The 16591-nt window shown below is 39.1% G+C and overlaps 1 protein-coding gene across 1 annotated transcript in view; it reads right to left on the minus strand.

Annotated features, from left to right (window-relative positions):
• LOC128057773 (UDP-glucose:glycoprotein glucosyltransferase 2-like) overlaps positions 1 to 16345 on the minus strand; it is a 141366-nt gene extending 125021 nt beyond the window's left edge. Inside the window, exons 1-3 of the mRNA XM_052650275.1 lie at positions 16194 to 16345; positions 10015 to 10097; positions 1994 to 2124 (exon numbers count right to left, since the gene is read on the minus strand). Coding sequence (XP_052506235.1) covers positions 1994 to 2124; positions 10015 to 10097; positions 16194 to 16345 — 366 coding nt within the window. The remainder of the gene's footprint in view (positions 1 to 1993; positions 2125 to 10014; positions 10098 to 16193) is intronic.
• Between the last annotated feature and the right edge of the window lie 246 nt (positions 16346 to 16591).

The raw sequence follows: 16591 nt of genomic DNA on the forward strand, positions 1-16591 counted from the left end.
GATTACTCAAACTCATGTCCACTGAGTCAGTGATGCTATCCAACCATATTATCATCTGTGATCCCCTTCTCCTCTGGCCTTTAATCATTCCCAGCATCAGGGTCTTTTCCAAGAGTCAGTTCTTCACATCAGGTGGCCAAAGTATTGGAATTTCAGCTTCAGCATCAGTCCTTCTAATAAATATTCAGGACTGATTTCCTTTAGGATGGACTGGCTGGATCTCCTAGAGTTCAAGGGACTCAAGAGTCTTCTTCTCCAACACCACAGTTCAAAAGCATCAAAACTTCAGTGCTCAGCATTCTTTACAGTCCAACTCTCACATCCATACATGACCACTGGAAAAACCATAGCTTTGACTAGAGGGACCTTCATTGGCAAAGTAATGTCTCTGCTTTTGAATATGCTGTCTAGATTGGTCATAACTTTTCTTCCAAGGAGTGTCTTTTAATTGTATGGCCACCTGCAGTGATTTTGAAGCCCCCCAAAATGGTCTGACACTGTTTCCACATCTGTTTGCCATGAAGTGATGGGACCAGATTCTATGATCTTAATTTTCTGAATGTTGAGTTTTAAGCCAACTTTTTCACTTTCTTCTTTCACTTTCATCAAGAAACTCTTGAGTTCTTCTTTGCTTTCTGCCGTAAGTATGGTATCATCTGGATATCAGAGGTTGTTGACATTTCTCCCGGCAGTCTTGATTCCAGCTTGTCCTTCATCCAGTCCAGCACTTCTCATGATGTACTCTGCATAGAAGTTAAATAAGCAGGGTGACAGTATACAGCCTTGACGTACTTCTTTTCCTATTTGGAACCAGTCTGTTGTTCCATGTCCAGTTCTAACTGTTGCTTCCTGACCTGCATACAGGTTTCTCAAGAGGCAGGTCAGGTGGTCTGGTATTCCAATCTCTTTCAGAATTTTCCACAGTTTGTGGTGATCCACACAGTCAAAGGCTTTGGCATAGTCAATAAAGCAGAAATAGATGTTTTTCTGGAACTCTCTTGCTTTTCCCATGATCCAGCAGATGTTGGCAATTTGATCTCAGTTCCTCTGCCTTTTCTAAATTCAGTTTGAACATTTCGAAGTTCACGGTTCACATACTGTTGAAGCCTGACTTGGAGAATTTTGAGCATTACTTTACTAGTGTGTGAGATGAGTGCAATTGTGTGGTAGTTTGAGCATTCTTTGGCATTGCCTTTCTTTTGGATTGGAATGAAAACTGACCTTTTCCAGTCCTGTGGCCACTGCTGAGTTTTCCAAATGTGCTGGCATATTAAGTGCAGCACTTTCATAGCATCATCTTTCAGGATTTAAAACAGCTCACCTGGAATTCCATCACCTCCACTAGCTTTGTTTGTAGTTACGCTTCTTAAGGCCCACTTGACTTCATATTCTAGGCTGTCTGGTTATAGGTGAGTAATCACACCACTGTGGTTATCTGGGTGGTGAAGAACCTTTTTGTATAGATCTTCTGTGTACTCTTGCCACCTCTTCTTAATATCTTCTGCTTCTGTTAAGTCCATACATTTCTGTCCTTTATTGTGCCCATCTTTGCATGAAAAGTTCCCTTGGAATCTCTAATTTTCTTGAAGAGATCTCTAGTTTTTCCCATCCTATTGTTTTCCTCTATTTCTTTGCACTGATCACTGAGGAAGGCTTTCTTATCTCTCCTTGCTATTCTTTGGAACTCTGCATTCAAATGGGTATATCTTTCCTTTTCTCCTTTGCCTTTCGCTTCTCTTCTTCTCACAGCTATTTGTAAGGCCTCCTCAGACAACCATTTTGCCTTTTTGTATACATCAAATAACTATAAAATTAATGAAATGTTTAATTATATTATAATCAATGGTAAATATGAAAATATAATCAATGATAGACTATGGAACCAGGTTTATAAATTGTAGATCTTTTTTAACTAAAGATATTCACATTAGGAAATTTATTTATGTTTCTAGTATGCTTCTTTGTCAAATACAGTCTGGGTATTTTTACATACTTGTTGAAACATCTGAATAGTTGGAGAGTATGCCCTTATAGAGAAAGCAAACTTTAAGAGATTGATATGTAAATTGTCCAAAAATTGTCCAGCTTTCTTCAGGATTAAGTTGTTGTAAGAATAATCTGATTCTGTGAAAAGAATTCAAAAGAAAAGGATGTTAGTATTTTGTATTTCAACACATTAGCACATCTCTCAGTGTACAGCTAACTAAACTAATCTCATATTTTAAGTTTGGAACAGAAGGTGTTACAGCCAAAGGGAAAATCAAGATCTCCATATTTTAATTTACTTCATTTGTACCTTCCAGTGAAGTCCAGGCAATCAATACAAGCCCAGATGAAAATCATCTTGCCATTAAAATCTAAGTGGAAGGCACCAACATTCACTCCCAGGTTGCAGAGTTATAATACATAGATCAGATAAGGCCCTACTTAAAATTTAAGAGGAGACGAAGAACAGCATAGAACTCTGCACCATCTCTAGACCAATTCTTAACCTGCAATTAAAAATTATTTGTATAATTTTTTGTTTAATGCTATCCTTCCCATTAAGCTAAGCTGTTGAGGCAGGAATCTTTTCTAGTCTTTCAATTATACCTTTCTACTCTTGGCATACAAAATAAGACATTTAATACATTTATGGAATTAATATTTAAGAAGGGAACAGACCTTTTCATTAAGGCCAATAATACTTTCCTAACCCTGTATTTCAAAGAGTCATCATATGAGACTCAGTATGCTCATTCACTTCTACTTCAACAAACTACAGGTGATTTTTCAGGAAGTTATACTGAGTTCCCCTCCAACAGTCAAAAAATAATGCAAGATTCGCTTTGGTAGTAAAAGCAACACAAAAGCAACTAAAGAAGAGATATTATCTTTAAAATGGATTTTAAAAAATCCTAATTGCTACAGGGTCAATAACATAGTCAAAATTTAATCACAGAACAAAAATAAGACTACATCAGTCAAAATGGATTGGTTTTACAAGAAAATAGAGAACGGAGTCAACAGAAACAAATCTGAGTAGTACCAGGCAGAGACATCAAAATTTGTCAAGGTCACTGTTAGTTGCTCAGTTCTGTACGACTCCCTGTGACCCCATGGACGGTAGACCGCCAGGCTCCTCTGTCCACAGGATTCTCCAAGCAAGAATACTGGAGTGGGTAGCCATGCCCTCAGCCAGGGCATCTTCCTGATCCAGGGACTGAAACCACGTCTCCTGCATTGCAGGCAGATTCTTTACCGTCTGAGCCACCAAACTGTCTCTAATGTAGTAACAGATGTAGAATTCAGGGGTTTACAGAAAGAAAATATGTATTTTAGGCTTACCTTGCAAGACAATCATGAATGCATTGGACTATTTTATATTTTAGGTAATGTTTAAAAATAACTAAATCCTTGCTTACCAACTAACCTGCCAATAATGATTTTGCTCTTTCAATATCTTTCATCTTTAGTTTCACCTTTCACTCAGTTTTTTACATACTGGCATTTAATATACATAAATAACTCATTTAAAAAAAAAAAAGCCACACCAGCACCTAATGAGTTAGGTACTGGCTCATCTTATTTGCCTCATAGTCAATCCTGGAAAATTTAACAATACTTTGTCTCTACTTCCTCAACTTACTATAGTGTTTCAATAACATACCAGTAAAACTGCTCTCTAACTCACTACTAATTCTTCTGTTGATAAAGGTTAATATTTATATTACTTGGTTCATCTTTAGTATTTGGTAACATTGGGCTCCAAAATCACTGCAGATGGTGACTGCAGCCATGAAATTAAAAGACACTTACTCCTTGGAAGAAAAGTTATGACCAATCTAGATAGCATGTTGAAAAGCAGAGACATTACTTTGCCAACAAAGGTCTGTCTAGTCAAGGCTATGGTTTTTCCAGTAGTCATGTAAGGATGTGAGAGTTGGACTATGAGGAAAGCTGAGGGCCGAAGAATTGATGCTTTTGAACTGTGGTGTTGGAGAAGACTCCTGAGAGTCCCTTGGACTGCAAGAAGATCCAACCAGTCCATTCTAAAGGAGATCAGCCCTGGGTGTTCTTTGGAAGGACTGATGCTGAAGCTGAAACTCTGGTACTTTGGCCACCTCATAAGAAGAGTTGACTCACTGGAAAAAGACTCTGATGCTGGGAGGGATTGGGGGCAGGAGGAGAAGGAGGACAACAGAGGATGAGATGGCTGGGTGGCATTACCAACTTGATGGATGTGAGTTTGAGTGAACTCTGGGAGTTGATGATGGACAGGGAGGCCTGGCGTGCTGCAATTCATGGGGTCGCAAAGAGTTGGACACGACTGAGTGACTGAGCTGAACTGAACATCTATCACTTATCTCTCAACATGGCTTTCATGATACCACATTTTCTAGGTTTTTGCCTACCTCCACTGGTACTCCTTAGACTCTATCTCATGTTCTTCTCTGGTTATCTCTTAAACACTGGTGTTCTTTATCTATTTTCTTCTCATTCCATCCTTTCTCCCTGTAACTGCCACTACCTTTTTGGTGTTGCTAATTTCCAAATCCTATCTTTTAGCTTAGATTTTTTAACTTAAATCTCTCACTCATATCCGCTTACTGCATATTCTCACTTGGATATTCTACAAGCATTTCAAATGTGACACATCCAGACAGCAAACATTTTCCTACCCCAAACCTGATTCTCATTTATAAGTAAGCTAGAAATGTCATAACCTTTTCTAAAAATCTTTCCTCTAAAATATATAGACAACTTTACTTGTGCAGAAACTACTAAAATCTTTATGGACTTTGAGAATTTTTATATGCTGAGAACATGGAAAAATGAAAATTGACAGACTCTAGAGTCAGATAAACCTTGGTTGACATTTCTGATTCACCACACAAAACAACACAGGTTAGCTAATTATCTTGAGACATCAATAAATACATAACTCTGTGGGAGAACCATACAAAATCATTTAAAAACAGGTATCACCACGAACAAAGCTAGTGGAGGTGATGGAATTCCAGGTGAGCTGTTTTAAATCCTGAAAGATGATGCTGTGAAAGTGCTGCACTCAATATGCCAGCGCATTTGGAAAACTCAGCAGTGGCCACAGGACTGGAAAAGGTCAGTTTTCATTCCAATCCAAAAGAAAGGCAATGCCAAAGAATGCTCAAACTACCACACAATTGCACTCATCTCACACACTAGTAAAGTAATGCTCAAAATTCTCCAAGTCAGGCTTCAACAGTATGTGAACCGTGAACTTCCAAATGTTCAAGCTGGTTTTAGAAAGGGCAGAGGAACCAGAGATCAAATTGCCAACATCCGCTGGATCATGGAAAAAGCAAGAGAGTTCCAGAAAAACATCTATTTCTGCTTTATTGACTATGCCAAAGCCTTTGACTGTGTGGATCACCACAAACTGTGGAAAATTCTGAAAGAGATTGGAATACCAGACCACCTGACCTGCCTCTTGAGAAACCTGTATGCAGGTCAGGAAGCAACAGTTAGAACTGGACATGGAACAACAGACTGGTTCCAAATAGGAAAAGAAGTACGTCAAGGCTGTATACTGTCACCCTGCTTATTTAACTTCTATGCAGAGTACATCATGAGAAACGCTGGGCTGGAAGAAACACAAGGTGGAATCAAGATTGCCGGGAGAAATATCAATAACCTCAGATATGCAGATGACACCACCCTTATGGCAGAAAGTGAAGAGGAACCAAAAAGCATCTTGATGAAAGTGAAAGAGGAGAGTGAAAAAGTTGGCTTAAAACTCAACATTCAGAAAATGAAGTTCATGGCTTCCAGTCCCATCACTCCATGGGAAATAGATGGGGAAACAGTAGAAAGAGTGTCAGACTTTATTTTTTTGGGCTCCAAAATCACTGCAGGTGGTGACTGCAGTCATGAAATTAAAAGACGCTTACTCCTTGGAAGAAAAGTTATGAGCAACCTAGATTGCATATTCAAAAGCAGAGACATTACTTTGCCGACTAAGGTCCGTCTAGTAAGGCTATGGTTTTTCCAGTAGTCATGTATGGATGTGAGAGTGGGACTGTGAAGAAGGCTGAGCGCCGAAGAATTGATGCTTTTGAACTGTGGTGTTGGAGAAGACTCTTGAGAGTCCCTTGGACTGCAAGGAGATCCAACCAGTCCATTCTGAAGGAGATCAGCCCTGGGATTTCTTTGGAAGGAATGATGCTAAAGCTGAAACTCCAGTACTTTGGCCACCTCATGCGAAGAGTTGACTCATTGGAAAAGACTCTGATGCTGGGAGGGATTGGGGGCAGGAGGAGAAGGGGATGACAGAGGATGAGATGGCTGGACGGCATCACTAATTGATGGACGTGAGTCTGAGTGAACTCCGGGAGTTGGTGATGGACAGGGAGGCCTGGTGTGCTGCGATTCATGGGGTCACAGAGTTCGACACGACTGAGCGACTGAACTGAACTGAATTCAATGTTTAAAAGGTTTTAACATACTGGCACATAATGTAAACTGTCCTCATGAAATAGCAGGAAACTAGCACCTGAATTCAAAAAGTTAATGTTCAACATTTACACTGTGTTTTAGGCAAGTCTATCACTGAAATTATTCTTCAGTGTAGAGTATTTAAAAGGCCTCATGGAGATTCAACAACCTAGAAAATTATAAGTAACTAAGGGTTTTAATGTATTCTCTAGGATAATGTCTTGAAAACAAATTCAGTGAAGTCTGATAGTTTTTAACATATTTAATTCCTCATATATACTATTTCTTCCTATGCCTAGCAAGATCAGCAATGAGGTGGCAATATGAATTTGACTTTCACCATTATGAACAACTTCAACTGAATTATATTTTTGTGTTAGTAATTCTTAATACAATTCATTTTAGCTGTTCAATCTTGAAATACATACATCTCCTATGCTTGAGTTTAGGTATTCCTGAGCTTATATTCCATCTTGTTAATGACCTGCCTCGTCTGTCCAGACATGATGTCTCATTTAGGTATAAAATATGCTAATAAACCTAAGTGACTTAAAGGGTTCAAAATTTATAAAAGTAATTTTCAAGACAGCTTCTCCAATAGAAAAGGTCACCAAAGAAGTCCATAAACATGTACTGAGAAGAAAAAATTTGAGATAGGGGCACTCAGGATTTCAAGTGAGAGCCAGAAAATCTGGTGTTTGTTTTTTAACTATCATGAAAACCGGATATATTCATCTTTTTTTAATCTCAAATAGCAAAATTAAAATTACTGTTCAGTTCAGTCGCTCAGTCACGTCTAACTCTTTGCGACCCCATGGATTGCAGCACGCCAGGCCTCCCGGTCCATCACCAACTCCCATAGTTTACTCAAACTCATGTCTGTGATGCCATCCAACCATCTCATCCTCTGTCGTACCCTTCTCCTCCCATCTTCAATCTTTCCCAGCATCAGAGTCCTTTCAAATGAGTCAGTTCTTCGCATCAGGTAGCCAAAGTATTGGAGTTTCAGCTTCAGCATCAGTCCTTCCAATGAATATTCAGGACTGATTTCCTTTAGGATGGACTGGATGGATCTCCTTGCAGTCCAAGGGACTCTCAAGAGTCTTCTCCAACATCACAGTTCAAAAGGATCAATTCTTCTGCACTCAGCTTTCTTTATAGTCCAACTCTCACATCCATACATGACTACTGGAAAAACCATAGCCTTGACCAGACAGACCTTTGTTGGCAAAGTAATGTCTCTGCTTTTCAATATGCTGTCTAGGTTGGTCATAACTTTTCTTCCAAGGAGTAAGCGTCTTTTAATTTCATGGCTGTAGTCACCATCTGCAGTGATTTGGGAGCCCCCCAAAATAAAGTCTGTCACTGTTTCCCCATCTATTTGCTATGAAGTGATGGGACCAGATGCCATGATCTTAGTTTTCTGAATGTTGAGTTTTAAGCCAACTTTTTCACTCTCCTCTTTCACTTTCATCAAGAGGCTCTTTAGTTCTTCTTCGCTTTCTGCCATAAGGTGGAGTCATCTGCATATCTGAAGTTACTGATATTTCTCCCAGCAATTTTGATTCCAGCTTGTGCTTCCTCCAGCCCAGTGTTTCTCATGATGTACTCTGCATATAAGTTAAATAAGCAGGGTGACAATATACAGCCTTGACATACTCCTTTCCCTATTTGGAACCAGTCTGTTGTTCCATGTCCAGTTCTACCTGTCGCTTCCTGCCCTGCATAAAGGTTTCTCAAGAGGCAGGTCAGGTGGTCTGGTATTCCCATCTCTTTCAGAATTTTGCACAGTTTGTGGTGATCCACACAGTCAAAGGGTTTGGCATAGTCAATAAGGCATAAATAGATGTTTTTCTGGAACTCTCTTGCTTTTTCGATAGTCCGACGGATGTAGGCAATTTGATCTCTGGTTCCTCTGCCTTTTTAAAACCAGCTTGAACATGTGGAAGTTCACAGTTCATGTACTACTGAAGTCTGGCTTTGAGAATTTTGAGCATTACTTTACTAGCGTGTGAGATGAGTACAATTGTGTGGTAGTTTGAGCATTCTTTGGCATTGCCTTTCTTTTGGATTGGAATGAAAACTGACCTTTTCCAGTCCTGTGGCCACTGCTGAGTTTTCCAAATTTGCTGGCATATTCAGTGCAGCACTTTCATAGCACCATCTTTTAGTATTTGAAATAGCTCCACTGGGATAAATACAAAACCAACAATCTCCTATTGCTTTACAAGTAGACTTCTAAGTGGTCACAGTTTCTCCTTGCTATCTACTCCTGTTGTCTCTTCTGCTTGTCTTCCTTTCCCTATGATTTCACTAAATCCTGTCATCCAAACTCAACTCCAGCACTTACCACTGGAAAGGCTGTCCTGTTCTCTGAAATACTGACCAGGCACCTCTTAACATACTTCCATGTTACACCTATCCGTCTCTAGTAAAGCTGTGATCACTTACTAGTACATGTCGCGGTTTCCATCATATTACAAGGTTTGGAGAACATAGATCACATTTATTCATGTTTGTATTCTCAGTATCTAAAGCAGCACATACTGTCTCTCATGATTCAAGTAATGATTACTGAATAATGAAAGTTTTTAGTAAGTTTTTTGAAAGAGTAAATTACTTGTTTTTGGAAATAATTTCAGTTTAAAATATTAAAGGTATGTCTGTTCTCTTATCTTAAGCCTATCTCATAAAATCATAAAATTGTTGAACTTAAAGGCCACTTAGCAAGCCAAACAAGCTCTAGTAAATGAACACTTAAAACATTCAAAATCATTGTTCATCTTACATTTACACTCAGGAATAAAATCCTAAACTACTTAATCATCCTACTAAGTTTTCTCTGCTTAAAAGGCAAGAAAATTCCATCTTGAGGGGTTTTATGTTAACATTTATTCTATTCTCTGTAGAGACAGTAAACTAATCTTTTTCTTTAACCTTTCCTTATAACAATAATTAACCTTTCAGCCTCCCCTGCTAAAATCTAATTTCAGCATCTGATATTCCCTAAGAAACACAGTAATAAACATGTGTTCATTCTAGAACTATATATGTATGTGTGTATGTATGTATGTGTGTGTGTGTGTGTGTATAGGTATAAAAAGTAGGAATGATTAACTCCATTTTCTAAATGATGAAATGAAAGTATACCGGTTATCTGACTTGTTAAGGGCAAAAATTAAAAATCTCTTTAAGAGTTCAGGAGCAATTATGGCAAAAAAAAATTCTTTCACTATTATTACATGCAAAACTAATACTATTTCAAAGAAATCTAGGTAAAAAGAAAACCATAATTCAACAATTTCTATTTCTTGATTATAATGTAATAGTCAGACACTGCTAATTATAAAAGTTTTCTTATAATAAAGTATTAAAACCTTATACATTTGGAAATGGATGATTGGAATAGTTTCCATTAAAATATCTTCAAAGTTAATATTCAGATTTACTAACCTAATTAAGTATATACACTTAAACATTACCATTAAAAACAATAAACATGTTTAACATAGGCACAAAAATATACATCTGGAAAGTTGAAATATGTATATCACCTACCTGTTTGCTTATAAATTGCTAATTCTTGTACAGTTTCCAAAAACTGCCAAAATTTTTCATTACTTTCTTCTGCTATAAATTCACTATTAAAAATAAAAGTAATCAGTTAATAGCTAGAAATTTAAAAATGATTTTGATACTATAAAATGTATTTTAGAGCCAAATTACAACTTCTGGTAAAAACCAAAACTCCCAAAACTAAAGTTACCAATTTCCATCTACTGTAATGCAAAAAGAGAACACATTGATGATTCTTACCTGAGTTGTCATTCTAAACTACAGGCATATAATCATAACTGGAAAAGACTATGTGACAAATTACTTTTGGTTTTTCCTCTTTATTAGGTAAAAAATGGATAACTTATTTTGCTCTCTATGTGAAATGCCCTGAGAAGTAAAACTTAATGGCAATATAGGGTTTGATCCCTGGGTCAGGAAGATCCCCTGGAGAAGGAAATGGCAACCCACTACAGCATCCTTGCCTGGAAAATCTCAGACAGAGGAGCCTGGTAGGCTACAATCCACGGGGTCGGAAAGAGTTCGATACGACTGTATTGACTTAGCATGCACACATGTGTAATGCCCTGAGAGGTATAATTTAATGGCAATACAGACAGTGTTATATAAAAGTAAAAAGGTAAAAAACAGACAGCCTATTTTTCACAAACAAAACCTGGTCTTATAACCATGTTTAGAAAGCAATATTATTATTTTTATTTAGCTACTATTTGTGTAGACAATCTTATTTCAACAGAAAATACGTTAATCAAAAAATTAACAGAAAATTGGTACACTGCATTAGGTCTTTGGCATGGAAACCCCCAAAACACTGCCGTTTATCTAAAGAGCATAGGTAAGAAAAAATAGCCAAAGCAATGTAAAGCCTTTTGGAAATAGTGAAATAAGCGAAAGGCTATTCAGTCTTGTTTGGAACAAAGTGCAAGACACCAAAAACAAGTAGATCTAACTATTTAAACTAGAAAGAATACAACCATCAAACAGACGGTACAGATTCTGCTATTGCCCACCTTTTCTTTTTTTTAGCCTCAGTAAAACTAATGATTAATATAAATGGTAAGTATTGAGGACATTCAAGACACATGCAAAATTAACTAATTCTTGTGAGTCTGAGATGGTCAGTAAAGGCAGAAAAGAAGGTGAGAAAACTGACTAATTCATCAACATACTAAACATGACAGGCATATGAATTTAAAGCAGTAACTCCAAGGCAACCCTTATTATTAATGGTGTCCAACTCAATGGCATTAAAACAGGCAAACAAACAAACAAAAAGGCTAAAAGGAGAGGAAACTGCAGGAAACACTAAATAGGATGTAACCAAAAACTGACGGTACAAAACTTTTAGAAAAGTAGAGCACAATACTTATTACCTAACGGACTGGATCAAACACTATTGACAATGCTCATACATTGTGCAACTATGGGAAAAAGACTTCTTCCAAATGTCAGAATTTATACATAAGAGTATGATCCTCCAGAATTTATACCTAAGAGTAAAGTAATCACCTTACTAAAGTATTCCCTTACAGTTACTCCTTCACTATACCACTGCTCTAACACTTTGAGAACTCTTCTTGAATTACTTTCATGGGCAATTTGCCAATCACTACTCTTAGAGGAGAAAATATCCTTGAGAGGCCATCTAAATCAGCATCTCACCTTCCAAAAATTTAAGTTATTACTTTGGTCAAAATTTTTAAAAGGAAAAAAAAATCCTAAATTCTGGTATTTCCAGTTTTTTTACTTGATATTTAGCACCAAATAGCAAGGTTTCTTCCCAAAAGAAGAATTTTATCTATTCTAACATAGATTAAAAAATTTTCCATAGAGGATGATTTTAAATGTACTAAAGAGCCAGACAGTAATTATCAGTGTTATTTCAAAAAATATTTTCAGTAAGAGCAACACCAGTGGAATAAATACAGTTTAAATGTTTAAGTTGCGGTATATGTATTGAAAATTTTAGTCTCACCAGCCTATAAACATCCTTAGCAAATAGTACTAAATTATAAATGTTTTAGGGCTTCCCTGGTAGCTCAGCTGGTAAGAATCTACCTTCAATGCAGGAGATTTCGGTTTGATTCCTCGGTCAGGAAGATCCCCTGGAGAAGGGATAGGCTACCAGTATTCTTGGGCTATCCAGCATTCCTGAGCTTCCCTGGTGGGCTCAGATGGTAAAGAATCCGCATGCAATGTGGGAGACCTGGGTTCCATCCCTCGGTTGGGAAGATCCCCTGGAGGGAGGCATGGCAACCCACTCCAGTATTTTGTATTTCTGCCAATAGTCTCCTCAAGGCAATCTAGCTTTTTTCTACCACGCCTCTCAGAACTCTTCCAGCTTCTGTCAGATTCAAAAGATAATTCTACATTTTTATGTATTTGTTACAGCAGTACCCTACTTCAAGGTACAAATCAAATCAGTTTCCTATTGCTGCTGTAATAAATTATCAAAAATTTGGTGACTTAAAACAACAGAAACTTATTGTCTCACAGTTCTGGAGAAGTCCAAAATCAAGGTATTGGTAGGGCTACGCTCCCTCCAAAGGCTCTAGGGGAGAACCTTCCAGGTTCTGAAAGCTTAAGGTGGTCCTTGGCTTGTGGCTACATCAATCCTATCTCTGTCTCTATTCATATGTCCTCCTCTTCCTGTGTCTTCTCTTATGTATCTTATAAGCGTATTGGACTTAGCACCCATCCAGATCCATAAGAATCATGTCTTAAGACCTTTAATTACCTTGTCAAAGAGCCTTTTTCCAAATAAGGTAACATTTACAGGTTCCAGGGGTTAGGATGTGGACATATCTTTTTGGAAGCCACCTTTCAACCCACTACAAGTTATGGAGTTGGTACATCAGAGAGGGGCTAGACTGTGAAGAACCTAAGGATGCTCCTTAGAGCATCCTATGGGAGTTCCAGTTCTCAGACTCTTGAGGCAAGTAGAAACTGAAACACTCCAACTGCCAGTCTAATACTGGAAGAAGTTAGAATGATTTGAAACTGAGTGTGAGACCATATCCATGCAAAGTATGGAAGAAACTGGGGAAAAGGTAGAGGAATAGGACATATTTTAAACTAGGATATTTTATTTAATAAAAACTGTTTTATTGTAATATCTATACTACATCTAAATATCTATAATTGTAACATCTATACAGATGTATCTATACCACAGAAATTCAATGGATCATAAGAGACTACTATGAACAAATAAACAACAAAAAACTGGGCAGCCTAGAAGAAATGAATAAACTTCTAGAAACATACAACTTATCAAGACTGATCCATGAAATAGAAAAATCCAAACAGACTTATTAGTAGTAAGGAGACTGAATCTGTAATCAAAAGCTTCCCAATAAACAAAAGTCCAGAACCAGATAGCTTCATTGTTGAATTCTACCAAACATGTATAACAGAAACCAACACAATACTGTACAGCAATTATCCTTCGATTAAAAATACACTTAAAAAATAAAATAAAGAATACCAATCCTCAAACTCTTCCAAAATAAAACACTCTCAAACTTGTTTTATAAGATTAGCATTATTCTGATACAAAAACCAGAAAAGGACACAAGAAAAGAAAATTAAAGGTCAACATTCCTGCTGAACATAAACATAAAAATCTTCAACAAAATATTAGCAAATTGAATACAATACATTAAAAGGATCATACACCATAATCAAGCTATTCCAGGGAGGCAAGGATGGTTTAATACCCATAAATATACAAATGTGAAACAACACATTAACAAATTAAAGATAAAAATTACATGATCATCCCAATAGATGCAAAAAAAAAAGCATTTGAAAAAAATCAGTATCAAGATTAAAAACTCAAAATGGGTATAGAGGGAATATCCTCAACATGTGCTGTGCTTAGTCACTCAGTCATATCTGACCCTTTGCAATCCCATGGACTATAGCCTGCCAGGCTCCTCTTGTCCATGGGGATTCTCCAGGCAAGAAAATTGGAGTGGGTTGCCAAGCCCTCCTCCAGGGGACCTTCCCAAACCAAGGATCGAACCCAGGTCTTCTGCATTGCAGGCAGATTCTTTACAGTCTAAGCCACCATGGAAGACCAAGGATACTGGAGTGGGCAGCCTATCTCTTCTCAACATAATAAAGGCCATATACAACAATAACAACAAAAAAAACCCAGAGAGATGGGCTTGCCTGGTGCCTCAGTGGCAAAGAATCCATCTACCAATGCAGGAGACATTGGTTCGATCCCTGATCTGAGAAGATCCCACGTGCCGCAGAGCAACTAAGCCCGTGCACCACAGCTATTAAGCCTGGGCTCTAGAGCCCAGGAACTAGAAATAAGCCCATGCAGCAAAAAAGACTTAGTAGAGCCAAAAATAAATAAAATTATATATATATATAAAATTATATAAACATAAATGACAAGATAACAAGTGTGGTGAGGCTGTGGAGATAAAGGAATCCATGTGCACCCTTGCTGGTTATGTAAACAGATACGGCCACTATGGAAAACAGTTTGGAGGTTCATCAAAAATTTTTACAAACTATCATATGATCCATCAATTCCAATTCTGGGTGAAAACACTAACAAAAATACAGGCAGTCCTATGTTCAGTGCAGCATTATTTACAATGGCCAAGATATGTTAACAACCTAAGAATCCACTGAATGATAAATGAATACAGAAAATGTAGAGACAGGAAGATGGCAGAGGAGCAGGTGAACATGGAGTGCATCTCTCTCCATGGATGCATCAGGAATACCCCTTCAGACACAGAAGGGTTGCAGAACATCAGCTGAGAGTGGGCAGGAGTCCCTGACCACTAGAAAGGAATATACAGATCCAGGCAAAATTCGGCAGGATGAAAGGAGAAGGGGGAAAAAAGGAGAGTGAGCAGGACTGCACCTGCACATGGGAGGGTGGGGGACCTGAAGCAGGGGTCAGTTCCCCGTGTCAGGGAAATTGTGTGGGACACTGGAGAAGCATTTGGGGCTGTTGGAGTGCAGAAAATGTACACACACACGAGTATTATTCAGCCATAAAAAAAGAAAATACTGCTATCTGTGAGAACTTGGACAGACCTGAGGGAATTTTGCTCAGTGAAATAAGACAGAGACAAATACCCTATGAAATCTTAAAACAAACATAACACAGTAAGGAAATGAGCTCCTATACAGGGAACAAATTGGGTGCGGGAAGAAGGGAGGTAGGAGAAACGAGTGAAGGTGGTCAAAAGGTGCCAATTTTTGGCTACAATATAAATAATCGGTCATGGGGATGTAACGTACAGCATGGTGACTATCCGTAAAGAACTGCATATTGGAAAGCTGCCAAGAGAGATCTTAAAAGTTCTCAGCACAAGAAACCTTTGTAATTATGTGTGGTGACAGGTATTAACTGGACTTATGTCCATGGTGATAATTTCACACCATGTGAACACATCATCAAATCATTATGTTGCACACCTGAAACTAATACCTTACATAAATTATAGCTCAATTTTAAAAAATCTGTTTTCGTATCTTATATATGCAACTTCACGGAGGAGATGAAGACTTCGGAACCAAAAGCTATGGTTCTGGTGAAGTATTAATACAAAAGCAACTGGCATTAAAACTTCATGCCAACAAAACAACTTCATGCCGGTTAAAAAAGGAACAAAAATTTTCAAATTTTGTTTACTGGAATACTAAGATTAAAATTCATTATCTCCCAGTTTTGTTTCTCCACATAAGGTACATGATACCTTATGCACTAACTCCAGCTGAGGAGATTCAGAAAGAAGTCAGAGCTTTGGGACGCTCTCTTCTCCACAGAAAGCCATCGTATGAAATTAGGTGCTTCAAATACCGGTTCCTAAAAACTAGAACTGCCTCCATCAATTGCAGAGCTTGCACTAAACGCCACAGTCCACCTCCCCGTCTTCCTTTTCTCTCACGTAAATGCTAAGAAAATCCAAAGCAATTAATACTTTTCAAACCCGTGGGTGAGGCAAAGTAGGAATGGCGGGGAAAAGGAGCCGCAAGTGAGTGCGGAGCCCAGGGTAGCAAGGGGAGGAGGTGATGCTCTGAGGGTCAAGCGCCCGAGGCGCCGTCGAGGTCCCGGGGCGCCCACAGCCCCGCCGCACCCTCCCTCCGCGCGGGCTCGGCGGAGGGTCCGGCCCGCACTCCCTCACCTGGCCTCCAGCAGCAGCGGGGTCTCCGGCCACTTGGCAGCCAAGTGGGCCGTCACCGCCTTGGACGCGGAGGCCGTCCGGGCTCCGAGCAGCGACAGCCAGAGCGCCGTGAAGCCCAGGAGCAGCAGCACTACGCCGGCGGCCTTTGCCATGGTGCGGACAGGGAAGCGCGAGCCCCTCAGACCCGGCGCCCTCAGCCCGCAGCCGCCACGCTACCGCCGGCTCCTCCCGTCGCGCGACCGCTCACTTCCGGTGGGGGGAGCGCGAGTCCGTTACACGGGCCGGGCCCTGGCGGGTGCCGAGCGCATGCGCCGAGCGCTCCGTCGCCGTCCCGGGAGCCCCCGAGGGCGGACCCCTGGGCCACGTAGGTGTAAGGCGGCGCCGGAGTGCGGAGCTTG

This window comes from Budorcas taxicolor, chromosome 12 (assembly GCF_023091745.1).
Source record: "Budorcas taxicolor isolate Tak-1 chromosome 12, Takin1.1, whole genome shotgun sequence".
Classification (NCBI taxonomy): Eukaryota; Metazoa; Chordata; class Mammalia; order Artiodactyla; family Bovidae; genus Budorcas; species Budorcas taxicolor.